Genomic DNA, 23,307 nt, shown 5'->3' on the forward strand with positions numbered 1-23,307 from the left:
AATATGCAAAGGATATCTGGGATGTCTAGATTACAGTACCTTCTGCCATCATTTAGAGATTACTAAAATGTGACTCTCTAGTTTTTTCAAATTAAAACACAAAATAAAAATGGAGCCTTTATTTTAACTGTAACAGAGACCTTGTTACACCAGAAAATCATAGTTCTTCTCAAGTTCCTCAGTCTCTCCCCACTTGTAACAAAGTTACATGAATTAAACATACAACAGATCAATACCTCAATCATTTTCTCCCGCTCCATTCCCTCCTCCACCACATAGACTTTGGCACGCCCATGTCTCTCATTATCTCGGATATCTTTGGCGACAGTTGTGGCTTTCAGCTTCTCAAATCGGTTGGACTTTGATCCACACCACTGATAGATCTCCTGCAATTAGCAAAAGGTTTGGTATATTTCTGTGCCTTGTTGTGTGGACACAGCCTTGGCATAAAAATACAGCTCTGACAGTTCTGTCATCAAACTATAGTCCAACATTGGTTGCTTTAATGATGGAATGGTAGGTGAGAGTGCTGTGAGGAACAGTCAAGCACCAACACATAAAATAAAGACATATCTCAATAATGTAGTGGGGAGAAATGAAAAGAGATTAGCGTTTGAAAAGCCATGATTTAAATTCTCAATTACAGATGGCTGCATTCTGAATGAAAAACCATGGAAAAAAATGGAACAATGTATCATGAAGCAGAGAATGATAGAAGCTATTTAGATAGCTATGCACGATGTTATGGAAAATAAGAGAAGCTCTTTGCTTGTGTTATTTCCCCAGGATGTAGATAAAGCAATGCATAATTACAGTGGGGCACAACTATCATTATGCTACTCAGCTGAAGAGAAAAAACACACTTACATCACCCAGATCCAGGATGAAGCAATCTCCCTGGTTGAAGCTGGACCAGGTGACTGGAACCTCTGTTGCACGGGCAAGACGGCGTCCTTTTACCTGGAGAAGGCGTTTCACGTCCACATCATTGGGAACAACATGTGTGAATCCAGAAGCCACTCCACCAACCTTAAATATTAAAAAGAAGACAGGGTAATAATAGAAGCTGCCATATTTCTTGCCAGAACAGGTTCCTTTTGACATGCATCAGTAATGAAGTTTTACCTTGTACTTGACGCCAGATTTAAAGTACCCCATGAAAGTGGGGGACTCAAAACCTTGGACTTCACGGTTCTGGATGGGTTTACCACCCAGGTGATCATCCATCTGCACAGTAAAAATAGCAGCGGATCCGCTTTCATCTTGAGTGCACTCATCACCTGACAAAATAAGAAGCATGAATTGTGACAAGGGGAACATTCACAACAAATCCCCAGACCTAACAGGGTAGACCAAGGGTGTCCATCTACAGACCTTGGAGGCCTGAATCCATATATATATTTAGTATTTTTCTAACATCAGTAAATGTAGTAACATAATGATAGTTTCTCTGAAAATTGTGGTCGTATGTGGCCTTCACTGACTGTGGTGTAGACAATGCCTGTCAGGGGAACAATTATTTTGCTTATATACCTGAAGAATAACTTCAGATCTGCCTCTGCATGTCACAGCAAAATTATTGTATTGACACCCTAACTCAGCTGAACTTGGCTGAAAACAGAGGCGGAGATTGCACCCAAAATGTAAATGCAGTGTTAACAGCAAAAGGATTTCAGGGTTTGTAAACATGACTGGCCAGAGGTTTCTCTCTCTTCTTTTTTTTTTGTACACAGGTTTTGTACTGTACAGAGCAAACTGTACAGAGCAAACAAAGCAGATGGCACATTTGGCTGGGTACACACACTGGCATCTGGGTTGGCTTATCTGCACAGCAAGGGGTGGGAAGATCTGGAATATCCCCAATAAGACAGAAAGATAACTCGGCAGAACAACTCATCACAACTTCAACCAGAGGCCAAACTCAATCGGGTATGAAATAATCTGGACAGCTAGAATCAACCACAATAAAATATAGAATATATGCCTGATGAAAGCTCAAAAATGATAAACTCTTTTATTTTACAATTTGACATTAGTTTAGTTTATTTTTTAAAGGTTTACTTTTTTTATTTTACAAACATACAATTAGAGGTATATTTAAAAAGCAGTGGATCAATATTTACAAAAATGATGGTGAAGAATTTTCAATGTCCATAGAATGTTAGATCCACTGATTTATAAATATACAGTTGAGTCCATAAATATTTGGACAGAGAGAACTTTTTTCTAATCTTGGTTCTGTACATTACCACAATTAATTTTAAATGAAACAACTCCGATGCAGTTGAACTGCAGACTTTCAGCTTTAATTCAGTGGGTTGAACAAAAAGATTGCCTAAAAATGTGAGGAACTAAAGCCTTTTTTTTTTTTACACAATCACTTCATTTCAGGGGCTCAAAAGTAATTGGACAATTGACTCAAAGGCTATTTTATGGGCTGGCGTTGGCCATTCCTTTATTATGTCATTATAAATTAAGCAGATAAAAGGCCTGGAGTTGATTTGAGGGGGGTTGCTTGTATGTGAAGATTTTCCTGTGAACAGACAACATGCGGTCAGAGGAGCTCTCCATGCAGGTGAAACAAGCCATCCTTAAGCTGCAAAAACAGAAAAAAACCCATCTGAGAAATTGCTACACTATTAGAAGTGGCAAAATCTACAGTTTGGTAAATCATGAGAAAGAAACAAAGCACTCATGAACTCAGCAACGCCAAAAGACCTGGACGTCCACGGAAGACAACAGTGATGGATGATCGCAGAATCATTTCCATGGTGAAGAGAAACCCCTTCACAACAGCCAACCAAGTGAACAACACTCTCCAGGCCAGCAAAGGGTTTTCCACCAAGTATTTGAAATGAACATTTTATTTTAATTTTTATTGGGTTTTAACCAAATACAGCAAATAAAAGAATATAAACAAACAATAAAGAAAAAAAAGGTAAACAAAAAAGACAACAAAGGTATACAATGGCATATAAGGTTCAACAATACTCCAAATATCTAGAATAACAATATCCTATATCCTATAAGTCTATTTAACTTTAGCTATGGAAGGTAAAAATCTTTCCCAGCATGTCCAATTTGCGTGAAACTTATGTGATTGAAATCTACTATAAGCCAAAGAACGCTCATAATATTAATTTGCATGTATCATTTGCATTATTTCAGACATATTAGGTGTTGTAGCGTGATTCTATTTGGTTGCTATGGAGAGTCGTGCCGCAATAAAAATATGTGAGACTATGGTTCGGTAGAAACGTGGGAATCTATCATCAGGGCTAGTTAAACATCCTGTAACCGTTGATACTAAAACGAAAATAGATTTCCAAAAACTACATATGCTTTTACATTCCCAAAACATATGTACATAAGTGCCCAATTCACCACACTTCCTCCAACACTGAGGCGAATACTGTGGTACATACTTACAAAGTCTATATGGTGTTCTATACCATCGACATAAAATCTTTTGGTAGTTTTCCCAATGGGAGATACATTTAGATGCCATGGAGCTAGAGCAAATTGCAGTTTTCCATTGGGAGAGGGAGAAAGAACGTTGTAAATCCTGCTCCCAAATAGAGAAAACAAATTCTCCTCCAGGAGCCTTTATTTTGGATTAAATTATAATATACAAAGATGCCTCCTTTGCAAAGATTGCTATTTTGACATCTTTTCCAAAAAACTACTGGTACTGTAATTTCCTTGTCGGAAAGTGAAGCTCGTAAACGATTCATGTGAAATATTTTATATTTATTAAGAAAGGTATGAAAAGTCGGTAAATCTGTAACACTGATATCCCGAATCATACCAGGATTGAATATTGAAATTTGGTATAAGAAGCTCAAAAAATTGCGAAGTAACTGGGATTAATACTGATTCCGTATCTATACATTTTTTACTTTGAAGTTTCTTCCAGATAAGTACCATAGCATCTATTGGGGGTAAGTTCAAATGTGATCTAATTATTGAACATGAGTTAGCCATTAAAAAAGCCAAATAGTTACCTGTAGGTATATATATTCTTTCAATATCCAGCCATCTTTTATTTATCTCCGGTTTTATACAAAGCTCCAAATGGTCCATCAATGACGCCAAATAATAATCTATTAGATAGGGTACCCCCATTCCACCCTTCTTTGCTCGGTATAAAAGTGACTGCGGGAGACGGGGTTTCTTATTCTGCCATATAAATTTTTGTATCAAAGATTGTAAAGAAAGTAGGAGAGATTGGGGAAGAATAATAGGTATAGTTCGAAATAAATAGAGAACTTTTGGGAGAACTACCATTTTAAAGGCCGCAATACGTCCCAACCAGGATCATTCCACTTTTGAAAGAACATCAATATCTTTCTTAACCACATCTACCAGTGATGTAAAATTACAGTTAACCAAGGAAGACAAAGAGCTGGTTAAACGGATACCTAAGTATAAAATACTATCTTTTGATCATTGAAAGGGAAACTCCCTAGAGATTTGTTCTTTTAATTCTGAGGATACACCTATCGGTAAAATACTACATTTTGAATCATTAATCTTGTAATAGCTAACAGATCCAAATACTCCAACTACAGATAATACGGTTGCCATTGAAGTCTGTGGATCCATTAATGACAAAATCACATCATCAGCAAACAATCCCACAACATGTGAAGACTCACCTATTTGTATTCCTTTGATATTTTTGGTACCTCTAATAGCTTGTGCAAAGGGTTCCATAATCAGTGTAAAGAGAGCAGGTGACAGGGGGCAACCTTGATGAGTTGCATTGGTTATGTTAAAAGGGGAGGACAACATATTCGATAAATATACTTGAGCCGAGGGGTAAGTATACAGAGCCATGATAGCTGACAGAATTGTACCTTTCAGACCAAATTTTTGCAACACTGTATGTAAGTATCCCCAATGCACTCTATCGAAAGCTTTCTCCGCATCGAGTGTGAGGAATATTGTCGGTTCTCCTGAGTTTTCAGCAATTTTAAGTAGATTAATCGTACGGCGAGTCGCATCAGAGGCCTGACGCCCCTTTACAAATCCTACTTGGTCACCATGGACCAACAAGGGTATACATTCCTGGAGAGGTACTGCAATTATTTAGCAAAAATCTTAAGATCCGTATTTAACAACGATAAAGGTCTAAAATTTTGGGGATGGGAAGGCGCTTTCCCCTCTTTTGGGATAGTAATTATATTAGCCTTAAGCTTTTCCGGAGGGAAAGAGCCATCTAACACCGCTTGATTAAATACCGCCGACAAATACGTAGAAAGTAAAATTCTATAAGACTTTTAATATTCAGCTGTAAAATTTGTGTGCAGGTAAACTTTGAATAATTTTTTCTATCCTTAAGGGAGAGATCGGTCTATTTAGTAAATCTCTCTGCTCTTCCGAGGGTTTTGGTGAATTTAACGAATCCAAAAAGGAATCTATCAACTATGAGTAGGTTGGTGGATCTGTCTATCCTCTTTAGAGATTATTACCAAGAACTATATAACCTCAAACCCATTAGCCATATCTAAAGGATTAGACAACTGAGCTTTAGACTTATGATGGTATAAAAAGGGTAACGTATATCTTAGTCTTTTAGCTTTAAGTTTAGATGCTAATAGTTTACTTGCTCTATTACCTTGTGCATAATAGAGAGTTCTTGTGTGTTGAAAAACTCTTTCTTGTTTTTCAATAAGCATTAAACGCAATTCCTTTCTATATCTAAACAGTTGTTGAGAAATAGGGATTGTGATTTTACTTTTATGAATATTCTCTAACTCCCCAATTTTTGCTAACAATTCACTGATATGCAGCCCTCTGTTTCTACTCTCAATCGCTGAAATTTGGGTTAAAATACCTCTAGCAAAAGCCTTATGAGCACACCATAAAACAGAGGGAGTTACTTCCGGTGACTCATTAAATTGAAAAAATTCTTTCAGCTTACCTAAAATCTTACCATTCGTGGAAGTATGTGCAAATAAGGACACATTGTTCCTTTAAAGATAAGAACTAGGGGTCTTAATATTTTCATTCATACAAATAGACACAGGTGCATGGTCAGACCAAGTTATATTGTGAATAGAAGATGTCACTTGTTGTAAAGTCCATTTATCCACCAAGAACAAATCAATTCTCGAGTAAGACTGATGAGGAGCCGAGAAAAAAGTAAAATCTTTCTCAGATGAGTGGAGACATTGACAGACATCATAAAGATCTTCCTTTCGTAGTAGGAAATTCAGTGTTGGTCTTGTGTACTTCTTGCGATTGGTAGTATCTAGTGAAATATCAGGAATACAGTTAAAGTCTTCACAGATTATAAGTGAACCTTCCTGGATTTTCTTGAGTAGACATTTGGGGCATATAAAGATACCAATGTTCTAATTATATTGTTAAATTTGACCACCAAAATTATATAACGTCCTTCTAAATCCATATCCACTTTTATTAAAGAAAAAGATATGTTGGATCTTACTGCTATAGTCACTCCCTTTTTCTTCTGCGCGGGTGTAGCATGAAAAATATGAGGAAAATCCTAATGGGAGAAATATGGTAAATTATCCGTCTTAAAGTGTGTCTCCTGGATACATAAAATGTTGGAATCATGTCTCTTAGCTTCATCCCAAATAGCATGTCTTTTAAAGGGGCTATTTAGCCCTTTAGCGTTAATAGATAGGATACGAAGCCCCATCATACGGGCATTGTACCTCTAAAGAGGTAAATACTTGACGGAATGTTCTCATATTCATATGAAAGTGGCGGAGTACAGCTTCTCTTTCCTCTCTAACAAAATACAAAACAGAATTTACCATTGTAAATAAAACGTAAAATAAAAAATAGAATTGAGAACCAGTAATTCTTAGTCTTTACGAAAAAGTAAAAAAAAAAGAATCCATACTGGATTCAGAAAGCAGTATCAAACTGCACATCTTGTGTATGGGGTAACTAAGACGTGATAACGGACTCGGGATAATAGTCTTCATATTGCAGCTTTCTTCAGAACAAACTGTATACTCAAGCAAGTTTCCACTCTGGGGAAAGGCGACCAGGAGTTTGACCAGATCTACGGTAGATACTTGAGGTTGGGTAGCTCGTTGAATGCCCCAGCTTTCAAGCAATTCAAGGCCCAGTTGAAGGTTCTTTATAGTATAGGTGGACCCATTGCGTGAAACAATAAGCTTCACCAGGAACCCCCCCATCTATATTGAATATGATGTTCCCTCAATGCTAGGGTTACGGTTATAAATTTCTTCCTTGCCAATAATTTAGCTTGTGAGATATCCAAGAAAAGGGTGACAGAGTATGGGTCTGGTAACTTAGATTCTTGTCTGGACCTGGTCATTAGTTGTTCTTTAATATGAAAAAAATGAATACGCGCTAGAACATCTCTAGGTACTTTCTCGGGTAGGTGTGCAGGTTTAGGAAGTCTGTAGGCTCTGTCGATCAGTAGCTAAAATGGTGCCACTCCTGGTATTAATGTTAAAATTAACTTAGACAAATAGCTACACAACTCAGATGGAGATATATTTTCTAGAATGCCTCTAAACTTTATATTATTTCTTCTCGCCTGATCTTCTATATTTGTCAACTTTTGCTGGGCCTGTTGTAAGGCATCTTGCGTCTCAGTGAGTGAATCCACCAGTTCATTATGTGCTTCTGCATAATCTCCCATTTTATGCTCTATATGATCAACTCTATCGCCTATTTTATGCACATCACTCTTAAATTGGTGGAAGAGCGTTGAGAAATCCTGGTGCAATGAACTACGTAGGGAAATTAACATTTCCTTAAGTGTAGTATCCGATACCGGGCCATCAGAGGTGGGAATAGGATCAGTAATTTCTGTTTCCTCCGATATGGGAAAAATAGCTGGGCTTACCCTATTCTCGTTGTCATCGGGAGTCGATAATTTCAATTTAGTTTTAACAGGGCTTGCATTAGTAGAAGAAGAGCGAGATGTGGTCTCCGATCCCCCTTCTTTCCCCTTTGGCACAGCTCCTTCAGCGTGTACAATGAGAGTAGCTGCGTTCTTGATATGTCTGAAGACACGCTTACCGGCGCCATCTTGGCTTGCCTGATCCGTAGTGGCGAAGAATTCTGTCAGTTTCCGTGGCGTAGACCCGGTTTTTCGCTTACCCATGGCTGCAACTGACTGCCCGGGTATTCAGGAACAAAGGAAAGTTGAAGAAAGTGCTTGATATTAGTCGCTAGGTAGTCCGGTCACGATACAGAGCCTTAAGCGGAAGCTACCATCCGCCACCACTTCCAGCCACGCCCCCCTATTTTCAGCTTTTTAATTTGTCCAATTACTTTTGAGCCCCTGAAATGAAGTGATTGTGTTAAAAAAGGCTTTAGTTCCTCACATTTTTATGCAATCTTTTTGTTCAACCCACTAAATTAAAGCTGCAAGTCTGCAGTTCAACTGCATCTGAGTTGTTTCATTTAAAATGAATTGTGGTAATGTACAGAACCAAAATTAGAAAAAAGTTGTCTCTGTCCAAATATTTATGGACCTAACTGTACAAATATTGTGGGTCATACAATTCCCAGAGCACTAAAGAGACAGCAATCCAATAGCCATCTTGAGCAACTGAGCTCTGTAAAAACTCCTTTTTCAAATAAGTGGATAGAAGTAGCACTAAACATAAAAAAGAGACATTACCAAGTCTTTATTTGCCACCCCTGTGCAGTAGGCAGAAGGTAATATTCTAAGTATATTGACTTCCTAAAGTTCTTCACAGTTTTGCCTTGCACTAGCCCATTCTTAGGTCAAACCTTAACCCATAATGAGTCCCTTTCACTACTAAGACCCCCAAGTCCAAACCATGGCAAGCAATACTTCACTGCACAATCAAATACTTAGCTGTCCATATCATATCTGCTATGTAAAGAGTGAGATCTCTGAAAGCAAAAATCAGCAGAACTGAGGAATAAGAAGAAAATAAAATTAAAACACTACAGCAATTGCCGACTGTTCTGATCACATAGGTGTCAGCTACCTGTAAACCCTACAAACATTTTCCCACCAGGATGCTCACCCAGCCAGTAATGCAGATCGTACTGCAGGTTCCCTGACCGTTGCTTTATGGTGTTTAGGACAATATAGGCATCGCCTGTGAAGAAGGATCCATATTGGTTTTGTGGAACAGCCACCAAGTCAAATTTTTCAATTCTCCAGATCTGGAGACCTGGTGCTTTTCCAGCCTTCTCAAACTCTGGGTGATCCACCACCATTTCTACTGACTAAAAAAAAAAAAAAAAAGAAATTATTAAGGATCAAGTGATACTATTGGAGAATGCAGATGTATAGAATATCAACTTTTAAGAACAATTTCATCCCAGATTATAACATTTTGCAGTCGGGAAAATCACAGTTAACCACTGCTTAAAAAAAACAATACTTTACCTTCAATTGACTTTTATCATCTACTATTCTGTAGTGTTCGGTTTTATCATCTACTATTCTGTAGCACATTCTGCTACTATTAAAACCACTGTTTTTTCTGGTCATCTTCCTTTGTGTTTACCCAGAACTGCTCTGATCAGACACAGATTTATTTCCCTGTGATACATCCCCACTGAGCTGCCTGTGTTGAAAGTTCCTGTGATCCAGATCCAGAGTTATATAGGCCGACTATATTCAATCGGTGTGAAAGCTATTTTCACAAGTCACAAAAATACTGCATATAGTGTGTTCAAGACTGTGAAGAGCATTGGAGTGTAAGCTCCTCTGGTGCAAAACATGTGGGTGGTTACATGTTCTCTATGTAAACAGGCAAACAATAAGAAAAAGAAAACAGCCCCATCTACAGGCTAAATATAAAAAATACAAACATCCACATGCAATTTTTAGGGTTTACCTAAAAAAAAAAAAAATATTCCCCTTATTAAAAAGTTTTTGTCTGCCAACTGCAATGCCACAGAAGCGGAGTAGGAGAAAACTCAACTACCCAGGCCTGCTAAACTAATGACTTACCAAAAAACATTACAGCTTTACACTGTGCACTGCCCTTATCCTCAGTTTACCCCCAACCATGACCGGTCTCTCTCCTTGTACTTATCCCACAGTATACTGTCCTCACTCCAGAATGCTACACATTTATGACACTACCAAGAGATTAGCGAAATATCTGAAGGTGGCTTGTATAAGAAAAGGAACAAGAGCAAAAACAACAACATTGTGGAAAAGATCAATGGCTATATAAATAAAAAAAGGATAAAAAAAAAAAAAAAGTGTGTGACTGTGAATGAGTGTAAGCTTTTCTGGTGCAGACTGTTGGATTCTGCAATCTTAAAATGAGGTTGTTGGCATTTTAATGAAAACAAATAACCAAAGAGAAGACATTAACATTTGCTAAAGAATAGCAAGATAGGACTAAAAAGCACAGATGTAGGCAGAAAATGAGAAACAATTCAGCAAGCACTGATGTTTAGCTGGAGAAATGACAGGAAACTAATGTGAAGTAAACATGAAATGCATTTTTCTTTATTTGGAGATCACATACAAAGAACATTACCTAGCATTTACAAAACCCCAGCTTCAGAGGCACTATATTTCCTGTACAGAAGGTTTAAGTGATCTACCCATTTGGTCATCCAGAACTTCCCACTGCCATACAGATCCCAGATGTAACGGACACTATAATCTATATATGCAGAAGGCATTCTTGGTGTAGAGATATTACACATTGCAAACATCCGGCCACAGAGGGAGAAGTTTTTTTTGGCAGGTTGGTGCCATTTTTTCTTTTTGTTAAATAGACTGAGACAATCTACTGGCAACATTTCATGGAACAAATTCCCTATATTCAGCTTCTCATTGTAACTCATTGTAAAAACTTTATAAAAGCAACATATATATTATTTATTTATAAAAGAAGAGAATGGCTAGAACCCCTATCAGATTTTTGTCTGTATACCAGGTGAGAGAAATTCCTTCACATCCTGTTTGATAAAACATGTCAGCTGGTCAGGAAGTAAAGAATAATCTATGTAATGGGGGTCCTGGGTAGCGGTAAAAAACTGACAGGATTTTTTAACCTCACCACTTTTAAAACTAGAAATAAAAGCACTAGTTAATAGGAAGAATAAACAATCTTAATAAACAGTAACTTATTTCAAACAGTCCTTAAAGTCCTGCTGCAGAAAAAAAAATTCTGGAAGAGATTTGGAAATCACAAATAGGTTTGTCATATTTATGTTTTTAGAGCAAGATTTCACCTAACTTCCCATCCCTGTAAAACATGGATAATAAATAGGAGAAGCATATGTCAATGGGGAGGAAGGGAGACTGTAAAAATATTCAGAAAATGGTTTTAACTCTCCCTTCCCCTAAAGATGCTGCAGTTTTTCACCACTGGAGATTTCCTCTGACAGTGGGAAAGTGAAGGGAAATCTCCTCATTGGGGTACAGACTGCAGTAAAACTTCACAGGGGTTTCAGATCTTCCTTTCTTTGTCTAAAGATGAAGTTGGTTATAAAAAATGGAACTGATCCATCATAAGAGGTCCAGGATCAACAATATCCCAACAAATAGGAAATATTCCAAATTCAATATAACTGTCCCTGGAGAGGCAACTGCGTCTGAGAAAGGGACATAAATAAGTAGAGGTCAGAGAAAAAATGAGGAAAAAACAAACTGCTAAGCGATGGAAACATCGAAAACAAATACAGATGCAAATGTGTAGCATTTAAATTTAGGCTTCATAGTCCCTTACACACATAGTGCAGAATCACACAGACGTACTAATGAACTAATTACACTGAAGCCAAAAAAGGTGTCCGTTTACACACTATCTATGTTCCACAGTGGAATTAAAAAGAGGTAACATGAATATTTTCCTAAACACAGATACCCACAAGGGGCTGCACAGACTTTTATATGATGAAAGACAAGTCCTCAAAATAAAAAACACAAACAAATGAAAAATGTGCAATGACAGATGTTGATGATTAGGGATGTACAATATTCATACACAGAGGAATGAATAGAAGAAAAATTGGCAGAGCAGTGACAGGGAATATTTTAGTAAACAGCTACAGATTTGTAAATATTTAGAAACTGTAAACATCAGAATGCTGTATTAAAAAAATTAAATCAAGAAACCTGCTGGCAAATATCTCTATGCCGCTTCACCTTCCTTGCTTTAAAGACCAATGTGGCAGTGCAAGATTTTTACCACCTGTCAGATTTATCCCCCAGGTTGACAGAATTCCCAACAAAGTAAAAAACCTTCTTCGATCTACGGAGCCCTAAAACAGCTTCTTTCATCACCAGATTGAAATTGACTGTGAATATATAAATGCTTATCGCCACAGAGAATGCACTGTGTTTTATCAGGCTGGTCACAAGGCTGCAGCCACCCAACGAAATAGCGAAAGAATCTTTGTGAAGAGATAAACACAATGGACGATTTCCCAGCACACTACAATGCACACATTGTCAGAAGTCAAAGTGGCATTTCTAATACCAAAACACAGCACAACTTTATATAAATTCTGGGTATGGTGCCTAAATGGTTGACCCTCCTGTATTACAGTACTGTTTATAGGCTACATCACAGAAAAGAGTGGTATATAATATAATATATTGTAGATAAAATCTATATAATATGCCACGGAATTTGTGCTTGGACAAGCCAGGCCATGTTTACTACACATTCATGGGGCTGCATATCAAAAAAATTCCGTGGCCCAATACAGGTCTTGACCCATTACTAACGAAGTACTGCTCTGCATATGTGTGTGTGGGGGGGGGGGGGGGGGGGAAGAATGTTTGCGAGCTGCCGACTTGTGAGACCTTAAAATAAACACCTTTTAAAATATTTAAAGATCAAAGGAAAATTGAAGGCTTAGGGCTTAAGAAAGATTTTACCCTTTTATTCCCCCAAGTTGCCACCATGCAGCACTCTAATTTCTTATCCAAGATGTAGAATCAATACTAATTATGGCGAGTGTGGCTGTGAAAATATAGCTAGTAAAATGCGATTTCTGAATATAAGTTTTCATTACATTTTTTTTTTTTAACTAGTGATTTGTATTGCAGTTTCTCCCCTTGCAGAATGCCGATCTGCCTGCTCACACCATGACTCACATTCTCCAGCTAAGCCACACTGCTCAAAAAACCACAAAGTGTTTTTAGGCGGCCATGTAAACAATTTATAAAAAACATATGTTTAAAACTCAAAAGAGAATGCACATAACACTTATACAATCCTGCATGCCCCACAAAGATTTTCCTCTGGCCAATCAGAGGGGAGTGTTGAATCTGCCAAAGTTTGGTTTTGGCCTAAATGAAGACAGCTCAATATCCATATGACACAGCGGAAGCTATTATTCTTTGTGGGTTAGGAACAAAGAATTGGCCTTTTCTGAACAGAATTCAGTTCTGCTTTTTTAAGTTCCTTTTTAGCAAGGAAGAAATACTGGTTTTATATATTGATCTGACAAATAGGATGATAAATGTGCACATATGGAGCACAAATTTCACTTAGTGTAATGTGGATAACGGACAGACCCAGAAACAAGCTAAAATTGACTGAGAGACAATGTTAAAAAGGGGGGAAAATACAATTATTATATACAGATCCCTATCATTGGAACCTGGCAGAATGTATGTAATCTTTGGCAAAAAAAAAAAACAAAAACAAACAAAAAAAAAAAAACAGTTGAATATCATTGCCAAGATCACCTATTTCTGTTTTATAGGTTCTGACCTAGCATGGAATATGGAAAAACTGAAAGAGAAGGATGGGGCAATGGGAAAATGGGTCAGTGGGGAATAAAATGCGTATGTTAAGGCAACAAGAAAACACACTTGCTTTGCTTCATCCACATAAAGACCACAGTACAAAACAGAAGAAAATACAACATGAAAATACAGACATTTTTCCCCTTCTGTTCCTTTAAAATTCAGCAGAACAGGCCTTATACAGAAAGGCCAAAGTAATAAGAACTTTGTTTACCTGAGAAGTATTTATGTGAAGATTTTATCCACCCATCAGACACCCCGTGTACACATTGCAGCTCCCGAAATATCCATACCGCTCAGTGAATGTGGTTATTAGCAGCATGAACTGTTTACCCTGTGGGAGTTCTATTGTCAAATTATTCATACTATTTTGTGATGGAGGACACAGCTTTAAAGCGGAAACAATGCTGAAATAACAGAGGGCTGCCAACACCCAACCACCCACACTGATACAATGAAAAATACCATTGTGGCCCAATAAAAATAATTAATTAAAAAATATCTGAAAACTAGGAAAAGTTTAGATTACATGATCTTGTTTTAGGATCCTGGAAGAATCAACACAGGAAGAAGTGCCATGTCAGGGGGGGGGGGGGGGGGAGCTTGGACCTTCAGTAGAAAAGTCTTACCAAGGTCCCGCTAAACTTTAAAGGGTGGAGTGAATTTTAGACTGGATATAAACCAGGAGGAAGACACATACATCAATAACAGAAGGTCTGGTCTGGAAAGGATGGATAAGGAGGCTTAAGAGCATATAACACGTTGTAAGATTGTACCGCGTACTCACAGAGATCATAGAAACAGTGTGAAGTTGGTGCCTCTGCTGTGATGTGAAGTATAACACTATGGCCACCTTGTGCGAATATTTGCTGCTGTCACTGAATGAGATAAGAGCAAACGTCTATTTATATAGATTCCAGCACAGCAAAAAGGTGAGTTGAATTCCTCAGAGGCCTGGCACAGCCTAATCTGTGTTGGCACTAAAACAGCCCCAGTACTAATTACACAGGGGCCTGATGCTATTGTGGCAGATTAAGTGTGGCCCCAGGGAAGGAATGTGGGCATAATAAAAGGGTGTGGATTAATAGATCTGCTGCAGGGTTACATAATATTCACAGACACACGTCTATGAGCAATGGCCAATCATAGAGAAGCCAAAGGCTACTTTGGCATGTTTTGAGTCCAAACAATTCCCCACTGACTGCCAATAAATTACCAAAAAATTGTACCAAAATGTTTTTAGAAATTAAATTAGTTACACAAAATTTCTCTTTTGACTCATCTCTCACGTTATGAGAGAATAGTTCACCATCACCAGGTCCATAGCAATTCTTAGAAATGGGCCATGGAAATAGTATGCTGTCCCCAAAATTCAGTTATTTTCTTTAGTTAATTCTCTCCATGTATCATGGAAGGGCAAAATAGGACAGTCTGGTTCACCATACCATACCATACTTGTCCATCCCGCCTAGGGACCCCATCCTCCCCTCATAATGAAAATAAAGCCAGCAATAAAAAGCCATGTAGGGGCACTGCAGAATATGGTAGAAAGTTTCCAGAAGAGGTAACTGTTACAAAAGAAATACTTAAGGATAGGTAACCTTAATAACTGGATGTTGTTTTGCCTGACAAATACTTTGAAACAATCATCTTAAGGCATAAACTTTTCTTCCACCTTGTAACCTTGGACATTCAATCTAAAGACAAGGAGAAACCCCAACCAAGTATCTTATAGTGCTATGTAGAGTACAATAGTAAAATACTATGAACATTTTAATGAACCATGATAGATCATTAACCAAATTTAATCCAAAAAAAGTTTTATCATTGTTTTGCTAATTTGCCTTAAAATCACCCTTAATAGGTTTATTGAACCAGAGGACAGGGATGACATGAAATTCTGCAATCCCTAGGGTGTGTCTGCACTACAAACCAACTTCTGTAACAGCACCATGTTGGATCTCAGAGACATGCTAAGAGGAATCACTGCAAGCCAAGATGACTCACCCGGCGACTGAAACGCATCTGGTGAGGATATCCTGTTGGAGGGGACCTGCTATGTACCATAAAGGAGATTCTAATTTCACATTGTTAGCAGTTATCCCACTGGGGACATTTTGATTTCAATGTTTGGAAGATCAGGAAAAAAATATCATTCCTGCAGGCCAGCATTCTACTCAACATCTTCAAACTGACATGCAAGCATTATAAGGCAAACCTAGCTATCCATCTAATTTCTACTCTCAGTCTGTAGGGTTGCCACCTGGCCCTGATCATAACCTGACTGGTGAAATTTCAACGTGCTGCCAATAATATTAAAAAAAAATATTATAAAAACATTAACTGGAGGTACTAAATGCAAAATTTCACAGGTTGCCAGTCAGTATTCTTTTTAAAGAATAGAGAAGCATAGATAGAAATGTATATAAAGGAAGGTGAGAGAAAGAGACAAGTCAGTTTGTGTGATAGAGAAGCAGAGAGATTACTTTCAGAGTACATTAGTCACACACATGGTATGATTGATCAGTAACTGGAAATTAAATTTTTAGAAAATTTTTTTTTTCAGGACTTTTGTCCCCCAAATTGCCCTCCCACATCCCAGCAGATCTTTTGTAATTTTTTGCTGAAATAAAAAAGGTGAGTAGTGCGGCAGCAGCTGAAGAACTACAAGTCCCAGAATGCAGCACCAATCAGGAAGACATGCTGGGACCGGTGGCTCAGTGGCAGGTATTGGAATCACATGCATATTTGTGGATGATATTTTACAGTAGTAGTAGTAGATGTAAACCCCAAGTGAAAGACACTTTTTTTATTTTTGGTCTCTTGCAGCAGTTGCATGGAATTTCTCAGTGCTGTTTTTGCAATAGTGTAATTTTGAGACAGTCAATTATAGTGTTCATCTTACTTTTGAAATTATATTAACAATTTGACATTCACATAAGACTTTAGTGTCCAGGTTTACATTTACTTTAAAAGAACACAACTTATAAGAGAAGTTCCTCCGTTATAATTTCCTCAAAAACCCTCTTGCCTGACTGTCTATGGTTTCAATACTCTCTGTATAGGTGACTGGAACAAGCATGCAGCAAGTAAAGCAACAACTTCTGACCAACACGACAGCCAGGCAAGTGGCATTTTTAGAGGGAGAGCTCAGCAATGACAATTTTATTTGGATGACAATTTAGTTCTTAGAAACCACTTCCCGCAGTGAAAAAGTACCGTCACAAGGAAATGAGCAAGCACACACACTGAACAACTTGCCCCCAGAGCTCACACTCAGCAATGCAAGATGGTGAATAAAGGTTGCACACACCCGTGGTACGCAGCAAGCTCCGGCTGAATTTGCGCTCCCCATTTATTTTAGAAAATAACTTTTAGCTGCAATTCATGCCCAGCAGTCAGCAATGGGTCCTGGGACTGTGCGTCGCTGAAAGCGGCGTGTGGTGGTTTCAGTGACTGAGGCAATCGTCCATCGGATCACTAACCTGGGAGGAAGCAGACACCTACTGAAGCATGCGGCAGGGAAGACAAAAAGGCAAAAGTAGCTCCAACAATCAATTAATAATCAGGTTCATGCAGTTACATCTGATTTCCACACCGTTTAGTAGATGAGGCCACATGGAAGTCATTTAAAGGCTGGAAAATATTTTTGCTCTGAAAATGACATTTTCACAGGAAAAATATTTTACACAAGAGATGCAGAAAATTGGAACATTTATACTCTTTACAAACATCCTCTCTTTATGTTGTATAAATCATGTTGGGATGAGTTTACAGTCTGTGAGGAGTTTGGATGCAGAAACAGAGGTTTTGTGATCAGAGGATATATCAGATGTCTTGTATGCAGAGAGGGTAAATTATATCAACAGTTTCAGAGCTGCCACAATGCTGCTCTCCTGTCCCCACATACAATCCCTGACTAAAAATGAAGTGTGCTATGGTCTAGAATACTATTTTTGGAAAGCAATGAAATCTATAACACCAGGACTCCAGACAGGTATAGTGGACACAAATGAATGCATCTCTATATTCAAGAATATTCTATATCTTTAAATGTATTTCATTGGATGAATTTTTTAAATACAATCAGTGTAAGTACCTGAATATAAAACCTCTTATCAGCCTCTTCTAGGCCTTGTACAGAGGAGATCAGACTGGGTGAAGGAGATGCAGCACAAAGATTTAACCACTTTATATGTTATCAATTAGCATGATGATGATGGGAGGGGAATGTGAAGAGGCAGAGGGATTAACTCATCAATATACTGCTTCTCTTTCATTGTCCAGTCACAGACTGGGGGTGAGTCTATGATAGCCTGGGCTCACATAAGTGGAATCATGCTGACACTAATAAGTCATGATAACACCATGTGCTGCTAGCTATATGCTGATATGTTGATTATAGGTGGATTGCCAGCTGTTTTATTCAGCTTCCAACCACTTATACTTGTCAGTGGAGGAATCACCAGTCCAGCTACCCCCTCCTGTTGATGCGAATATGAGGGGGGCATTTCTGTACTGATTTTATAAGAACTCCAGTCTAAACCTTTATTTTCAATGAGTGTGTAAACAAAGGTGAGCTGAGGTGTAAATGCTGCCCAGATCACTGCTTAGTTCATAATCTATAAACCTACACCAGCTCTTATCCAGCCCCTTTTCTATGTCCTTTTTATAATTTGTGAATGGTCAGTCTTTTATACCCAGAGGGACCAGAAGTATAACAGGAGCTGTTTTACCACACAAGAATACTACTATGGATTCTAAAGAACTATGCATGGATGCAGTGTCTTAAAATGCCTCAGTGTCTTAAAATTGTGGTTGGGTGATTTCATAAATGGAGAGTGTTAAAATATATCAGAGGAAACATATGTATACCCATAATTAAATTAGAGTTTACAGTCTTGTTAAAAGGTCCAACCTTCCAAAATATTTGTCACAGGTGGATCCTGATGTGCCAAGTCATCAATATCTTGATCTATATCTATAGTGAGATCTCTTTGCAATAGTTCTGTCTGCACCATAAGGTGTTTCTTTCGCTCCATATACATATACCATAATATAAAAATCCAGATATAGAGATATCACAGATCAGCACTGGTGAACTTATGGAGTGAAAGATGAAATATTTGTCTTCGTTTGGTCAGGACTGGTTTTACCTGTTTGGTCACTTGCTGAGGGATATTCCATAAATAGGATTTGCAGAGGTTTGGGCTAAAAAGACATGACATAGAGTAATCTGTGGTGTGGTGCATAGGTGTGACAGGTAGTGAGTTAGTAAAATGAGCAGAGCAGGAGACCATTCCGCATGCACAGCCAATCAGCAGCCACATTAAACAAAAATGTATCCATCCATACACAGTGCAATATATACATGATCACATTTAGATGTAGGGGGGTGTATAAGGGTTGTATTTCCACCTTCACAGAGACAAAGAGCTATAAAAACCTGACTAAGGATCTAACCCTTCCCTATTTTATCCAAAGCTAGAAGAGTTCCTCTATAGGATATCATCCCATGAATATTGTCTCTATTTGGATGATCTGTGAAATCTGTCCCGTTAGTTTCACCAACATACCCGAATTCTAAATGCTGCAAAATAGGCCAGGAAGTGGCTGCTTTCTATCCAGACTTTTCTAGAACATCTGTTCGACATGTTTATTTCTCAAAATTATTTACTCGGCTCTGATTTTCAGAGAATGGAAGTCAGAGCAAAAAGTAAAGAATAAGTGTGGGTACAGGGAAAATTGGGTAAAGGAAATAGAGTAAAGGAAGTGGGTGCAAAATGTAAAGTAGGAGTGTGGGTACAGGAAATAGTCTGTGGGAGTACAAGACATAATGGGCCTGAATTTTTAAAGCTCCTAGACCCACTTCCTGCACCCCATTTCCTATACCCACACCTATACATTGGACCTGATTTATTAAAGATCACCATTGGGGATTCAACAAACCAGGAATAGATTTTCTACAAAGCATTTTTGTTAGTTGGCAAATGCTTTTAATTCTGTAATAGAATTATTCCAGTTTTGCTAGATCATCCAGGCTCTCCCATGATAGTCTATCTTCTACAGTCTTGGAGAGCTTTATTAAAATAAGGGGCCATTGTAAAAGTGTGGCTATAGGAAATAGGGTGCAGGAAGTAGGTGCAGAATGTAAAGTATAAATCTAGGTACGTAAAGTGGTATATGGGAAGTGGATTATGAAAAGTGGGATAGAGGAAGTAGAATATGGAATGTCGAGTATAAGAAGTGGGGTATGGTAAATGTAGGTGTAGGAGTTAAGGAAATGAAGTGTGGAAAATCAAATACAGGCAGCAATGTATGTATGTATATAGATTAAAGTGTGGGAAAAAGAGGAGAGACAGGAAGAGGGTTGTGGGGAGTGGATTGCAGAATCCTGGAAACCTAATACAGGGTATAGGAGTGTAGGGAATTGGAATACAGAAAGCAGATTACAGTAAGCACAGTGGCATGTTCTGTCTCCTGAAGTCCAGTCACCCCTCCCTGTGATGACAACTAATACACAAAGGGTAGGGGGGTTTGCTGGCAGCAATCATTGGCAGTTGTTAGTAAATCTGACGCCAGTAGCTGGTCCCTCTCAGCCTGGCCAACCTTGTGACTAGTGAAAGGGAGTCTGAAATCCCTTTGTAGCACTTACATCAATGTCTCTTATATCATGAAGACTTTTCCTGCTGTAAATCACAATTTTTTCCAGGATCCCCCAGTCACATGACTTATAATTCATATTCTAGCTGAAGAACTTATTTTGTTATTATGAACTGTAAACCAGCAGCATGTGATATTATGTTCTGTTTGCTGAAAGGACAAGCTTGGTAGCACACTATATATTTCTTGAACATAGGTTACTAAAAAGACATGAAACAGAACAGTAAATACTGTAATGTCACCGTCCTATGTAACACAATATAAAGCTGAAGTGTAATAAGTAAACTAATTGTGAAGATGACAAATTGCATATGGATACCATTTTACTTTAGAATAGATTTGTGATTCTGTGCAGCCAGACTTATGAATCACTCCCCTGCCAACTCATTTACCTTCACTGCAGCAGCAGCATCTAGAAAACAGACAATGACAAAGAAGCAGAACACTGATGAGTGATCACTCCTCTCTTCTCTGCTGTAAGCATGTTCAGCTCTATTGTACAATGAACTCCAGTCTTATCAGCTCTAAAGCTACGTACACACGGCAGATTTTTATCGCCAGATAATCGGCATCGGCCAAATATATATGGTATATATACCAGTTGGTGACGTCCATCGTCCGAACGACTGTCCTGCCAGATCCACGCACGATGGATGACAACCGATCCTAATGAAATGGAAGGGGGAGAGCGCGCAGCAGGGTGCCGCTCCGTCGCTCTCCCCCTCCCCTTTCCATAGAGCAAGAACGGTGCTGTATGTACAGCACCGTTCATGCATCGTGCAGTTCCTTGTCGTTGGAAAGGATCGTGAAAGATCCTTTCCAACGACAAAAATTGCAAGTGTGTACACAGCTTAAGAGTTTCTCTCACTGTCATCATCTCCTATAAAGGATGTTGACTGAGCAATATGTTCAGATCTCTATCACATTGCTCACTCAGCCCCCACAAACGTGACAATTCTGGGTTACTTTCCAAAGTTCCGGAGTACAATAACTGTATCCACCACAATGATTTTCCACCCCAATTTCCACTGTTTGCTCTACTCGAGACTGTGGGCATTGGATGGCTGAATATCCATTTCATGCAACCAACATTTTTTCAATCAAAAGCCAATAGTAGGCATTTGTTTAGGGTAGAATTGTCCCATTATTTTAAATCTAGAAGGTCTGAGTACTTTTAAATTATGTCTTAAAATTACAGAAGTGTCCTATATTGTTCAATCTGTCCAGATCTGATCCCAAGTACCAAAGCTAACCCCACATGATACAATCTGACTGTACAATCTCCTTGGATTTACCAGTTGAAGAAGAGCCTGCCTAACCTGATAAAAGTAGATTAGATAGCTACCTTAGGTCCTCATATCTAACAGATTTTCTAAATCTGGAGTGCTACTGTGCTGTGCTCAGTTCCTCCTCCTCCGGCCATCCCTTGATACCCCTCCACCCAGCTCCTAAGGCAATTACAATAATTGAAGCTTGTCTGAGCAGCCCTGGCGCTCCTGCACTATGTGCCTGTGGCAGCTGCTGGGATGAATTACATCTTGCACAACCACAAGAATCCCAAGATTTAATTTCAGTCTGTAAAAATAGAGAATTTTGTGCTTTCTCTGGTTAAAGTTTTAGAACTTGGAGATGGGATTTGTGTGTTCTACTACACTTCTTCAGAAGATGTGATATTCTAAATTTAGGCAGATATGAATTATTGAGACATTTTCCAGGATTAATTCTGCACAATCTATTGTCAGTCAATCTCATCCTCAGGGATCATATCTACAGTGAATGTGCAGCCAGCATGCAATAGAGAATGAGCTCTTGGGGTCCAAGCAAGGGGCACAGGCAGGTTGGCTTTAGTGCTGCCTATTGTTCTCACATCCACAGACAGGCTGGATTTGCAGAATATTGTGTGTTGGGATTTATTACGACTCCATATAGCATTATTTGGTTTTACATAATATCTTTCATTATACAACTGATTGGAAAATTCTGCCAAGTACAAAAATCTTTATTCACTTGGCAGAATGTAGTTCTAATTTAAAAGGATGAAGTGTTAAAGTGTCTGCAATGGCTGACACTGCAATCACAAGTTACCTAGATGGGTTCTCTGTGGTTATAAACTGACAAAAGTAAGAAAGTTTGTCAGCCTTTCTAATATATTATCCTGAGTACCACAAGTACAAAAAAGACAAGCTGACAAGAAATGACAGACTTAATGATCAGCAAACTTACTGGCAAGTGCATCACATCATACAAATACTTCTATTGAAGTGCTGCAGTGGTCATTATGTTGAGACTAATTTGGACATCTCTGCATTAACATTACTCACATCATTTGAAAAAAAAATTCTTCAAATCTCTGAGCACCAGATTCTAAATCTTTCCTGACATTTCTAATGCCCAATGTGCAAGACAGCAGAACTGCATTATCATGGACTATTGATCCACAGCTATGTGCATTGATCAGATCCGGAATTAAAGAGGTGAGTAGTTAGGTCCCCCCTCCACCACCAAAATGTGGATGTGACCATGATATGCACAGGGCTGGGTGCAGCTTAGCTGTCAGTCACTTCTCCCTGACAGCCTGCAGGTTGTTGCAGTGGTTTAGTCAAATCAAAGACTTTACCACTGAGGTGCCTGTACGTAAGACATGCCCCATCTATATACCCCCCTACAAAGTAACTACCCTTCACTTAGAAGCGGAACAAAGTTAGTGACGTCACAGTGCAGCAGCTCATGCATGCCATATAAGGAGCAGAAAGTTGTTACAATGTGGAAAGAAATGTCCAGAAGATGGTAAATACCAATAAACATTTATGGGGTGTCATGCTGCTTTGTGTGCCCACCCAGGGGTGTAGCATCTGCTAGGGAGCCCATGCAGTATGTGCACATAAATCTGATCTTCCCTGCTGCTCCCCCCCCCC

General features: G+C 38.6%; 1 protein-coding gene across 3 annotated transcripts in view; it reads right to left on the reverse strand.

Moving 5' to 3' along the window:
- Positions 1 to 23,307, reverse strand: part of GSN (gelsolin) — a 41,407-nt gene that overhangs the window by 17,876 nt on the left and 224 nt on the right. For 2 of the 3 annotated variants that reach the window (XM_072431305.1, XM_072431306.1), the window contains exons 2-6: positions 17,043 to 17,214; positions 9,018 to 9,222; positions 1,126 to 1,280; positions 868 to 1,029; positions 237 to 386 (exon numbers count right to left, since the gene is read on the reverse strand). In XM_072431305.1, coding sequence (XP_072287406.1) covers positions 237 to 386; positions 868 to 1,029; positions 1,126 to 1,280; positions 9,018 to 9,222; positions 17,043 to 17,084 — 714 coding nt within the window. In that variant the 5' untranslated portion in view covers positions 17,085 to 17,214. The remainder of the gene's footprint in view (positions 1 to 236; positions 387 to 867; positions 1,030 to 1,125; positions 1,281 to 9,017; positions 9,223 to 17,042; positions 17,215 to 23,307) is intronic. The other variant, XM_072431307.1, reaches the window with a different exon arrangement.

Source organism: Pyxicephalus adspersus, chromosome Z (genome assembly GCF_032062135.1).
Source record: "Pyxicephalus adspersus chromosome Z, UCB_Pads_2.0, whole genome shotgun sequence".
NCBI classification, from domain to species: domain Eukaryota; kingdom Metazoa; phylum Chordata; class Amphibia; order Anura; family Pyxicephalidae; genus Pyxicephalus; species Pyxicephalus adspersus.